At 48.0% G+C, this 12,324-nt stretch overlaps 1 protein-coding gene across 4 annotated transcripts; it reads right to left on the bottom strand.

Annotated features, from left to right (window-relative positions):
- Window positions 1-3,192: 3,192 nt before the first annotated feature.
- anp32e (acidic (leucine-rich) nuclear phosphoprotein 32 family, member E) lies at window positions 3,193-11,898 on the bottom strand. 4 transcript variants are annotated; one of them, XR_013078386.1, is made up of 8 exons: window positions 11,681-11,867; window positions 8,782-8,931; window positions 8,148-8,270; window positions 7,875-8,037; window positions 7,663-7,790; window positions 6,630-6,675; window positions 4,166-6,526; window positions 3,193-4,101 (listed from the first exon to the last, which is right to left on the bottom strand). XR_013078386.1 is itself a non-coding variant. In XM_076754118.1 (7 exons), the coding sequence occupies exons 1-7, from the start codon at window positions 11,732-11,734 to the stop codon at window positions 6,441-6,443; spliced, it is 750 nt and encodes a 249-aa protein (XP_076610233.1). In that variant the 5' UTR covers window positions 11,735-11,898; the 3' UTR covers window positions 3,193-6,440. The 4 variants fall into 4 exon arrangements, 2 of the variants coding, with proteins under 2 accessions (XP_076610233.1, XP_076610234.1); XR_013078387.1 differs by having other exon boundaries at window positions 7,699-7,790; XM_076754118.1 differs by having other exon boundaries at window positions 3,193-6,526; window positions 11,681-11,898.
- Between the last annotated feature and the right edge of the window lie 426 nt (window positions 11,899-12,324).

Genomic DNA, 12,324 nt, shown 5'->3' with positions numbered 1-12,324 from the left:
ACTGATTCTCTCTCTGCCTCCACGTGTGTGTTGTCATGCTCACTCGCCCATCTGATACTTCTGTTTAGTTATTCTGGGGGGGTGGGGTGGGGGGGCATCACATTTATTATTCACACACACACACACACACACACACACACACACACACACACACACACACACACACACAGGGGTGTGTACCATGTCAGTGTTACAGTTTGTTCTCATTTAAAACAGTCGGGATTATGGAGGAGTATTTGTATTAGTGTGTGTGTGTGTGTGTGTGTGTGTGTGTGTGTGTGTGTGCTGGGGGATGGTATATATGTGTTCATTGTGACTCAGAGCCCTGCAGCGTCTGTTCAAAGCCACGACCTCATTTATTCCTCTCAGCCTCTCCTCCATCCTCACTTCCTTTCCTTCTTTCCTCACCTGGTTTACATTTTCACTTCCTTCTTGTTTCCTTCCTCTTCCTCTTTCAGATAAAAACTGATTTTTAGAGATCAGCACTGACAGACCGATGGACGGACTGATGAACGGACTGACGGCATTCGGGCTGAATAATGTGTCTGTTCACACCTGCCATTAACGAGGGTCTCCACCTGTCATTCCAGTGATCACTGCTGATTGGATCATGTGACGTCCAGGTGGAAGCACACCTGAACACTGTTCACTTTGTTCTTCAGGGATTTGGAGACTTGGTTTATATCCTGCTGTTTGACAAACAGGGAGGAAGAAGATGAGGAAGACAAGGAAGAAGGAATGAAGAAGATGATGAGGAAGAGGATATGAAAGGAGAGGAAGAAGGAGAAGAAGAGGATGAAGGAGAGGATGAAGAAGAAGAGAATGAAGAGGAGGATGAACGAGGAGAGGATGAAGGAGAAGAAGATGAAGGAGAGGATGAAGGAGAAGAAGGGGATGAAGGAGATGTTGAAGGAGAAGAGGATTAAGAAGAGGATGACGATCAAGAGGAGGAGGAGAAGTTCGTAGCAACAGAACTAAAAATACTTCCTGTTTATTATCAACACAAGAGGGGATGATGACATCATCACCAACAACAACACACAAACTGTAGCACTGAGGTCACAGTGATGTCATCGACCCATCCTGCTGTCTTTGCCCAATGAGGGCACAGCGTGTGTGTGTGTGTGTGTGTGTGTGTGTGTGTGTTCGTGTATCTGTCTTATAAAAATAACATGACGACCAAAAGCTTTCAGGTTGACTGTAAATATTTCATAGGAGCTAACACACGATAGCAGTGTGTGCTAATGCTAATGCTAACATGAAACAGAAATGACTTCATAAAACGAATCACAGCATTTTACTGATGATGTCACAACCAACCACAGAGCAAAACACCTGGAGCCTAAATCAGGTTCAAGTCGTCTTCACGTGACACGTCACGTTTTTACGCTCTGAAGTCTGGCAGCAGAAAACACTGATGAAACAGAAGAAGAAGATGAAGAAGAAGAAGATGAAAAGGAGGGAAAGGAAGAAAAGAAGGAAGAAGAGGAAGTGGAAAAAAGAAGAAGTCAGAAAAGGATAAAGAGAAAAGGAAGAGGAAGAAGGAGAAAAGGGAGAGGAAGGAGAGAAGGACAAAGAAGAACAGAGGAGGAAGAAGAAGAAGAGGAGGAGAAGGAGGAGGACATGTTTTGTGTTGTCCAGTGGCGATTGATCAGTATCTTTGAACACAGCATCCATGATTCAAACAGGCTCAATCAGCTGACCCTCACTGACCAACCAGAGTGGCAGCAGAGTGAGTGTGAACACTTCAGTGTGTGTGTGTGTGTGTGTGTGTGTGTGGTCACAGCTGTTCCATCCACTAAAGGAACATTTACCAGTTTGATGTGTTTAAATGTGAGTGAAGAAGAGACGAGGAGGTCAGAGGTCAGAGGTCAGAGGTCAGAGGTCGTGTCCTGTTTCCTCGCTCGTTCGTGATTGTTTATTTCATTATTATTTATAGATGTAAAATCAGCTGAGTGAAGTTCAATAAACTCAAACCACGAAGGTGAATCAGTTAATCAATGTTCTCTTTCGGTCGAGAATAATGCATGCTGGGAAATCTGTCAGTCATCAGCGTCCATTTAAACCTCTGGAGTCCAGTGAGCTCCGATCATCCATTCAATCAGTTCACTGATTATCATTAAAGTCTGATACAGACGAACATTGAACAGTTTGGTTTGTGGTCAGACGTCAGTCAACAGAAGAAGAACAGCGCCATCTACAGGAAGAGCCGAGCACACGCGCACACACGCACACACGCACACGCGCACACACTCACAGAGAATTTGTTAAATATTAAAACAAAACAAAGGAGAAAAATGAAAATGTGGAAAAAAAAGTAAAATGATTTTCACAATAAAACCCTTTTATTTTATTCACGTTATTGATTTTCCATCTAATTAATGACTGAATGTGGTTTCGAGGATGTTTATGAGTTTTTCAGGAAAACCAAAACTAACATCAGACTCAGTGATTAGAAGAAAATCATCTGATGTTCGTTTAATAAAGTGGATCTTTGGACGAAAACGTTTCTCAGGTTTCATCCTGCTCTCCTCTTCCTCCTCTTTTCTGCTTCTTTACCTCCAGTCACCCTCCTCCTCCTCCTCCTCCTCATCTCTCCAGAAGAGTCTGTTTTATTGATGTTCGTCAGCAGATGGAAGGGGTGTGTGTGTGTGTGTGTGTGTGTGTGTGTGTGATATTTCGAACATCAGATTTTATAAACTGTAGTAAAAACCTGAACGTGTAAAGTAACTAAAGCTGTCAGATAAAGTAATCAGAGTAAACGCAGACAGTGGCATGAAAAGACTCAAGTAAAGTACAAGTACTTCAAATGTGTACTTATTACAGTACTTGACTAAATGTTCCAGTATTAACTGATGTTTGAATGAGACCTGCTCAAACAGGAAACTTACCTGCAGACAAACACACCTGCTGAGACCAACAGGAAGCTGCAGGTTGCCGGTTTGAGTCCTCGGGCACCAACGGGCATCAGGACCCTGCTCGTCGTCTGACAGGCCAGCGTGAGGCGCCTCAGGTTCAGGTGTTCAGGTGAGCGCAGAGATTCTACTCTGCTTCATTTTGTTTATGAGTCAATTCTCAAAGTCTGGACAAAAAACTGTCTGAGGTGAGTGCAGGTGAGTTCAGGTGAGTCTGAGTCTAAGTTGACGTGCTCTGAGTTCAGTGTGGAGACAAACAAACAAACAAACTACAGACTACTTTAAAAACAACACTTTCTGCTTTTTTATTCTTTTAATTCAAAACCCTCAATATGTTTTATTACAGCACACAAAAAGTCAGACACAGTTCCCCCAGACGGACGATGGAGGGACAGTAACAGCCGGGGTCAAAGGTCAAAGACGTGGGTCAACTATCACCTCGTAGCAGAAAAACAAGAAACATCTGTAAAATGATTGAAGTCATTAAAAACAATAAAAACAAACCTGAAACTGAGCTGAGAGTCTATTTACAATATTGCCTTAAAAACCAGAGTGAGACTGACCTCAGCGGGCGGACACGCGCCACCTTTGACCTTTACACTCTTAAAAACAGCAGAGATGAGCGCCGCCTCCAGACATTTCCAGTCCGGCGAACACGAGAGCGGAGCCTGCAGGCCGCTCACCTGTCAGGTGGTGTGATAGCGTCGTTGCGCCTCTAACAACGGGCTCATTAGATCATGTGACAGCGCCTGGAGTCCACACCTGGAGGTTCAGTCCACCAACCGGGACGGTCCCTACAGCGAGGACGTGATCGCTCACTGGCTCACTGACACCTGTCAGGTGTGGGCGCGGTCAGGTGCACCGTTGGCGTCTTGTTATCGCCAAACCTGGTCTGAAGTCAAAGTCGGACGGTAAGCTCCTCCCAGGGCTGCTTCACCTGCAGGTGATTGGTTCAGGCCTCACACACGAGCAGGAAGCCACCATCAACCAGCAGCACACCTGCTGCAGACACACCTGGCTGTTACTGGAACGAGAGATGACGCTGCCCCAAACACACCTGATCCAGAGACAAACAAAAACATGGCTGCCTCATGTTCGCTGGAGTTCGTCGTTAAAGGCGATTAAACCAAATTTAACGACGTTTTATTATCAGTTCAGTTCAGTTTCTGAACAGTCACATGATCGCCTCGTTCAGCGGCAGCGACGTCATGTGATCGCCTCGTTCAGCGGCAGCGACGTCATGTGATCGCCTCGTTCAGCGGCAGCGACGTCACGCAACGTGAGCACGGAGGGAAAACATCGTTTTTAAGAGTGTAAATGAGAGAAAAGCTCAAACTTTACAGCAGTTTAGTTCAAAGTCAGAGCTTCATCATCGGGACGAACAAAGCGACTCATCAGGAGGCGACAGGATTGAACACGCTGCTGTTTGGAGAACCAATCGATTTAACTGATCACTGATCGCGCTGCTTCCTGTCAGCTTTGATCCCTTTGATGAAACCAGACTTTCAAGTTGCTGCTCTGCGGCCGGAGAAGCCGACGCAGAGCAGCAACACCTGAATCAGATGCAACAGGTGTGTCTTGTTTCAGGCTCCGCCTCCAGCACAGACCATCCATGGCAACGGGTCAACAAGTCCTCAATATCCCAGAATGCACTGCACACCTCTCACTGTCATGCTGCATTCAGGGGACGTTTGGCAGCTCGTGCCAGCAGAGAATCAGGTGTTCAACGTGTTCAGGTGTTGATGGCTCAGGTGAATCATCACAGGAAGTGGACCAATAGAAAGTAAGAAGCCTGGCGTCGACGTGACGTGACGAGACAAGACGAGACGAGCAGCTGAAGACTCGTTACCAACGTGAAAAGCACCAGATTTAAGTTTCTGGATTTAATCTGACTTTGGGTGAATTTCTACCTGCTGATGGACGTAAACTTTTTGAAGAGCTGCAGGTGCAGGTATTTTGGAGGCGGAGCCTGAGGCGAGACACGGCGGTGGTCCGAACATCACGAGGGGACGGGCTTCCACGTCAAACTACATCAAACTAAAACAGCTGCTGCTCAGGGACAAAAAACAACTAAAAACAAAAACCCATGTCAGCGCTAACACCACCCGCCCCAACCTTCCTGGAAAAGCCCAACAATAAATCAAACACACGCGGGGATGTCGTGGTAGTATTACCTCTACAGTAGGTCTGCTTGGTTCTAAGGTGAGAAGGGCAGAGACAGCAGAGTCCATGTGATCACTATTCATCCAGTTCAGGGACGATGAGGGTTCAAAGGTGACGATGAAGATCCTGAACAGGAACGTGTGGCGTCCCTGATTGGGTGTTGGACACGCTGAGGTCCTGAAGGGGAGCGCTGCTCGCCGCTCAGAGTCCAGACGAGTCCAGAGTTCTGATCGTTTCGTGAACGTCGGATCAGGTTTGATGTGGACTGTCGGTCTGACAGTGATATGACGAAGGCTCAGAAACTGGCCGGCTCTCCTGAGAACGCACACACTTCCTGTTGGAAGAAGGAGGAGGAGAAGGAGGAGAAGAAGGAGAAGGAGGAGGAGGAGGAGGAGGAGGAGGAGGAGGCTCCTGATACGACAGGTGAGGTTTCTGCTTCACTTCAGGTAAACTCAGGACTTTGGTGGTTTTGAAACTGAACAGACCAGAAGAGTCCCACAGCCTCAGAGCAGCTGGTCTCAGGACAGGTGAGATGAAAGGAGGGCTCACACCTGATCTCAGACCTGTTTACTGATAACAGACAACAGGTGAGATCTCAGGTAACTTCACTCTGAGCCTCTGGTTTTGTTGGACCTGTGTGGACTGAACACCTGCGCTGAGGCGGTCTGAGGATCTCAGTCTGGTTCCAGGGGACTCAAACAGAATCACAGACTATAGAACCGCAGACCCCGGAACTGAACCGATGTTCTGATCTGTGAACGCCATGGTAACACAGGTGACATCAAACCAGCCTGTTTGTGTATTTGGGGGGGGGGGCGTTGTTTGCTGTCTGAACTGGACTGAAGCTGAAATCTACGACAGGAAGCTCGTTGGTTCACCAGCCAGTCCCTGAAGCAGGAAATACACCTGATGAATTCTGTGGGCCAATCAGCAGCGGCCTGGCACGAACAGGAAGAGCCGACCGTGGAGACAAAAACCGGTCCGGAGAGAGAGACATGAGACATCATTCGTTATTCAGGAAGTTCTGCGGCTGATAAATCTGCTGCCAAACCTCAGTCACCATGAGACGTTTAGACCAGGACCAGAGGTCAGGACGTGGAGTGGAGACGGACTTACAGACGGACGGACGGACGGAGAGTTTGACTGTGACGCAGGTCTTAAAAGGGAAGCTGTTGGACCTTCAGCTCTGATAATCTTCTTATATATTATCTAAATAAAGACGTGAGACGCTAACAGATCACACTGTTCCTGTCGCTGCTGTCGCTGCTGTTTGGAGTTTTCTGGCGGAGGTCGGGTCCGGAGGTGGACTGAGACGGACAGAAACAGGACAGGACGACACGCAGACCACCGTCAGCCGGAGGACTAGTCGTCTTCGTCGTCGTCGTCATCCTCGCCTTCGTCGTCCGCGTCTCTCTTCCTCTTCTGTCCCTGAGCGCCCGCCTGATCGTCTGCACAGAGAGACAGAACCGACCAATCAGAGGAGACCCACGGGATCCCCACCAAATACAAGGCGCTGCACAGCCCGCAAAAATCCCATGACGCTTCACTCACCTTCCTCCTCCTCCTCTGCATAGTCATCTTCGTCTTCGTCGTCCTCCTGAGATGAAGCAGTGAAGAAGAAGAGTTTCAACTCAGTGTCTACAGACAGTCAATACTTTCAAAATAAAAGACACAGAGCTGGAAGAAGCAGCTAGTCGCTGATTGGACGATGCCAATCAATCAATCAATATTCCTTTATTTGTCCCGCGAGGGGAAATTTCAGAATGAATGAAATTTCAGAATGCCAATGAAGCTCTAGAACTACTCATCACGTCACAGCGACCAGGCTGACCTCCACCAGACCGACTCTGACGGCGCCGCGCTCAGAAAACACGTTCAAAATGTAAACGAGAGAAAAGACGAACGCCTGTTTTTCCTGCACAGAAAACATAAAAAGATTTTAAAATTCAAAATTGACTTCAATTTTTCCTGCTTTAAAAAAAGACATTTTAAAATGTAAAAAACCTCAAAAACAGATTTTAGAATTTAATCAATTTTTCAAAAAATTTAAAAGACTGAAAACTTTCCAAAATTTTAGAAACAGTAAAAGAAGCGTTTTATTTTGAAATAATAAAAACCTTCCTGTTGACCAGAGTCGTCCTCAGAGGCGGCCATGTTGGTGCTGAACCTGGTCAAGAACATGTCACACCTGATGTCACACCTGAGGTCAATCCAAGGAACCGGCTCAGATCAGACCAGGACCAGGTCTGGATCTCATTCAGAGGTTTGACTCAGTGAGGGGAAACCGGATCAGGTACAGGTGAAGGTGTTTCACTTCTGCTGCTATGAGTCTGTCAATCAAAGCACTGAAACCAATCGATGACATCATGAAGCACAGAGGCATCATGGGAGTTTTTGCTGTTTCTCTGGTGTCTCGATCGTGTCCTCTGGTTGTTTTCAGACATTGTAAATGTTACATACTGTGCGTTTAAGTCAAGTCACCTGCCTGTTCTCTGCCTGGCAGAGGTGCGTTCTGGGAAGTTAAGCAGGCCTGTGTCTGAGCCGGCGGTGGATTGACCCGCAGGCCGAAGCCTGAGTTGCCCACCTGATCGCCCCGGTTCACTTGAAAGCTCAGCCCCACCTCTCCTCCCTCCGAGCCGTCCTCATCCTCCTCTTCGTCGTCCTCCTCGTCGTAGTCGCCCGTCGGCCCCGCCCCGTCCTCGCCGTCCTCATCTGGAAACAGAGATCAGGTTCAGACCGACCGGGAGGGTTACGGCTGAGTATGTACCGCCGGCTCTGTAAACGGCCGCGCCCCACCTTCGTCGTCGGCCTCGGAGTCGGGCGCCTCGTTGTCCTCCTGGTCGAAGCCGTCCAGGTAGGTCACCTGAGGCAGCAGCTCGAACACGCTCTCCCTGTAGTCCTCCAGAGACGTGATCTCACAGTTGAACAGGTCCAGGCTCTGCAGGCTCTTCAGGTTTTGCTGTAGCAGGAAACATTGTGTTCGCATGTTAGCCACTACAAAGAGCTCCAGGACAGGTGTGCGTGTGTACATGTGTGTGCGTGCGTGCACATGTGTATGCACGTTCTGACCAGCGCCTCCACGTTGCTCAGCTCTTTGATCTTGTTGCCGCTCAGGTTGAGGTAGGTCAGGTTGGGACATTTCTCTGACAGCGTCTCCAGAGACCCGGACAGGTTGTTGTCACTCAACTCCAGCTGATCGACACACAAACAACAACAAACAACAGTTTGATCAGCAGAGGAAAACTTCTGGAAAAATACTCAGCGAGAAACATTCAGACCCATCTGAAGTTCTTCTGCTGCGATTTATCAGCTCAGTGTGAACACTCTGATAGATGCTAACATGCTAACACGCTAGCACAACACATATAAGCCTATCTGGGACCAATAAGATGACAGAAACAACAGGACAGTGAGGTCACAGAGGCTCCTCAGATGTGTTGAACTGTCGGCTGCAGGAGGAGCTGCTGCTCCTCACAGGCTGCTCCTGTTAGCAGCTCCTGTTAGCTGTGTGCTCATGGATGTACAGACTGGATCAGTGTGATGCTGAAGAAAGGAGGATGAGCATGAGGAGATCTTTGAAGTGGGCCCAATGTGTACATCAGGTGTGTTCTTCAGATCTTTCGACCATCACTCAACATTAATGAGGAAAGACAGGAAAAAAGCTGGCAGCATCACATTGTCTGGGTGTGTGTGTGTGTGTTACCTTGCGTAGTTTGGGCAGTGAGGGCAGTTTTGCCAGCGAGCTCAGACCCACGTTGACCATACTGAGGAACTCGAGCTCCGTGAACGCGTCTGTCAGACCCTCAACCTCCCCGTCTGCAGAGCGACTGTTATCGACAACCAGCTCTGCGATCTGACAGACAGACGGATGGACAGTCAGTCAGACAGACGGACGGTGTGCGAAGAGCTTCGATGCGGTCCGTCCTTCCTGCCCTCTGAACATGTCTCTCTGTGTGCGGTCTGTGTTGTGTAACGACATCAAAGCTGACCTTGACCCAGAAGAGCTTAAACCTGCAGTTCCTCCAACGTCCACCAGAGGCTCCCCATCAACTCAGAGCTCAAACAATCAGTCTGTTGATCAACTGATCGTAATCAATGACTGGTTTCACTCATTTTTCATGCCAAAACATCAAACATTCTCAGCCTGAAGCTCCTTTAAATGTGAGGATTTGCTGCTTCGGTCACATCTGACAGGAAGTTAAAGTAACAATAGAGACAAATACAAACAAAGAAACAAAGAGACAATAGTTTCCACATTAATCAATAATAACTGCAGCCCTCGTTGAAGTGAATGAACTTTTAACAGGCTCAGCTCTGAAGGCAGAGGTCAGAACAAACACCTCCTTCATGGATATTAAACCTGTTTTGACTGACAGGTGCCTCAGCCTATCGTATCCAGCTCTCCTCCACTGAGGCTCTGATGGATTATTTCTATTATTGATTCATTTGGTTTATCCAAAGATTAAGCATTGGTTCTGGAAATAAAACTCTCTAAATAATAAGAATAAAATCACTCTTGTAAGTGTCAGAAACGTCTCAGTAAACTGTTCTTTTGGAATCAGATTTATAGGAAAAAGAGAAACTCTACACTTCAAACAGAGGCTGACGGTCTGCTGATCAATCGTCGTTGGGTTTGTTAAACTCAGTTTCAGTGTTGATTGATCAGCCACATCCTCATCTACACATGCACATGTCTATACTGAGTATAACAGTAATACACAGAAGTATATTGTTCTGTATGGTGTATTCAAATACTGCAGTTATGCTAAAATGAGTTTATTTTCCGCTAATGATCAAATCGATTAATTGATTTGTCTCAGCCTTAATTTTGATGTTTAAACGATCAAACATGGCGACGCTCGTCCTGCTGCAGTATTCACACACAGCAGACTGATGCTGAGAGTCTGGCCTGTGGAGGACTTTGTTCAGGCCGCGGACGCTTTTATTTCCCAGAGTTCCTCTGGTTCTTCTGCTTATATAACCAGCAGATCCTCACAGAGCAGAGCTTCAGCTGCAGGCCAGCAGGCATCAATGGAGACCAGCAGCACCACCATCACCTCGAGTGTGTGTGTGTGTGTGTGTGTGTGTGTGTGTGTGCGCGGGGGTTTAGGGGTGGGGGTTTAGACTACAATAATCTACGTGCGCTGTGTGTGTGTGTGTGTGCGTGATGGGGGGTTGTCTTCAGCCTCCACACTCACCATCTGTCGGCATCCCCCAATTCATAAAACATGACACCAGCAAGTTGTCTGCTGGATGAGTGTGAACCGTGAGCACCGTGTGTGCGTGTGTGTTATTTAACTGTAGCTGTGGCTGGCAAGCGGTTATATAACTTCTCTCTCTCTCTCACTCACACACACACGCGCTAACAGGCGTCACATCGTGTCGGTGTGTAGATCCTGACAGTTACATTCGTTTTAATGAGAAAGGAACGAAGCACCGTGTTTGAACTACAGACAGTAAATCTGTTTTACTTTAAAGCCTCGTCGAGTAACGCCATTTTGATTCGTTACGACGCAGTTATACAAACAAAAGTCCTCGTTACACGGTAATCAGAATACAGTAACGACCCGCAGTGTAACGCGACTTCTCTGGCGTGTTTCAACAGTCGTGGATTAGAAAGCTTCGTCGATATTAAAACAATTTCCCGTCGAGAGAGCCGCTAATCCGCTTTCTGTAACGTTAAATCGGTAACGCGTTACTGTCGAGCACGAGCTCCCCGCTCAAAATGTCTGTGTGACCGACCTCCGCGCGCCCCGCGTCCGCCACCGCGCAGGGTCGCACGGAAATGTCGACAAAAGCCTAAAAAACGACGCTAAAAAGAGCTCCAAAGTGAATTTAGCGAAGAGAAGTTTGATACATGTGAGCAGAGGAGACATTTCCGTCGAAGTTTAAGCCGCTGGTGACATAAGATGTCCGCTCGCAGAGAGACGTCGTTGTTGTTGAGGTGAACACGCAGTGTTTTTCCGGGACGAAAGCCCGCCGTGAGCTGCCCGCAGCCCGACTCACCCGCACACACAACCGCTCTGTGACACACGCACGACCCGCACCCTGTCTCTTATTTGTTCTGTGTTTTTATGTGGTGTTTTCCGATAAAGTCGAGTTCCTCCGAGCGGCCGGTGACTGATTAAAAGTTAACTTACACGTCGTTAGTGCGTGGAGGGGTTTTTAAATGTAGGCAGAACGGAGCAAAAGGAGCCGTTTGGACGAGCTAAGCGCTCCGACGGGTTAAGAACCGTAAACTGGGCTCCGGCTGAAGCGTTTTGATGGTTTAATTTGTGTCCGCTGAGCCGCCCTGACTGAAGGGATTTCACCGGAGAGGAGGAGGGGGCGGGCGGACGGAGCCGCTCAGATGCTTCCACATCCATCTGGGATATCTGAGGGTGACCGACGTGCCGGCGGTAGTTTATCAAACTAGAACCCGACCCGAGCTTCAGTGTACCGAATGTCCGAAAGCAAACTTGCCGTTCGCGGTGTTTTCAGTAACGTTAAGCGGACAGCATGTGCTGAGCGAGGCGGAGCAGCCAGCCAGGCTCCGGTCGCACATCACCTCCCGGGCTATTTCAGGCAACAATTAAAATGTTATTAAAACGAAAGAGGCTCACCTCCGCCGGGCTCCTGTTCCGCAGCTCTAAAGTGATCCTCTTCTTCATGTCCATTCTCAAAGCTTTCGGCTGAGGTGATTAAAAAGCGGGCGGTGAACAGTTGAGAAAGTCCCGGGGATCAGAACAGTAGCTGCTCTCCTCTGATGGCTACAGTTTGCCTACTGATCCTCCATGATACCTCGCGCCCTGCCCCCTCCCCTTCGGCCACGCCTCCCGCTGCACGGGGTTGGCCGCGTGCCACTCCGCCACCGCCAATTGGACGGTGTGCACGTCACTCAGGACTGATCGGCCATAATCCACAAGTTGGGCGGTAATATCCCAAAAGCCAGCGGCAGCCTGCAAAAGCCTCATGGGAGCTGTAGTTAAATATGAAGAAATGAAGCGATATTTCTTCAAATGAATTAATCTTCAAACTTTGTCGTCAGGTAGAGCAGAGAGGGACAGAAAACCTCAGCAACGTTTCAACTCAACAGAAAGACTGAGGAAATAAACTGTTCATGACAAAATACACTGAAGCTGCAGGAGCTAACGCAGCTGAGATTAGACTGACACTGCTTCTCCTCCATCAATCAATCAATCAATCAATCAATCAGACTGATCACTACCAGAATCTTTACTGACATAAAACTGGAATTGTCTTTAAC

Source organism: Chaetodon auriga, chromosome 17 (genome assembly GCF_051107435.1).
Source record: "Chaetodon auriga isolate fChaAug3 chromosome 17, fChaAug3.hap1, whole genome shotgun sequence".
Taxonomy (NCBI): domain Eukaryota; kingdom Metazoa; phylum Chordata; class Actinopteri; order Chaetodontiformes; family Chaetodontidae; genus Chaetodon; species Chaetodon auriga.
Note: the sequence above shows the minus strand (reverse complement) of the source record. Positions and strands in the feature narration are given on the sequence as shown.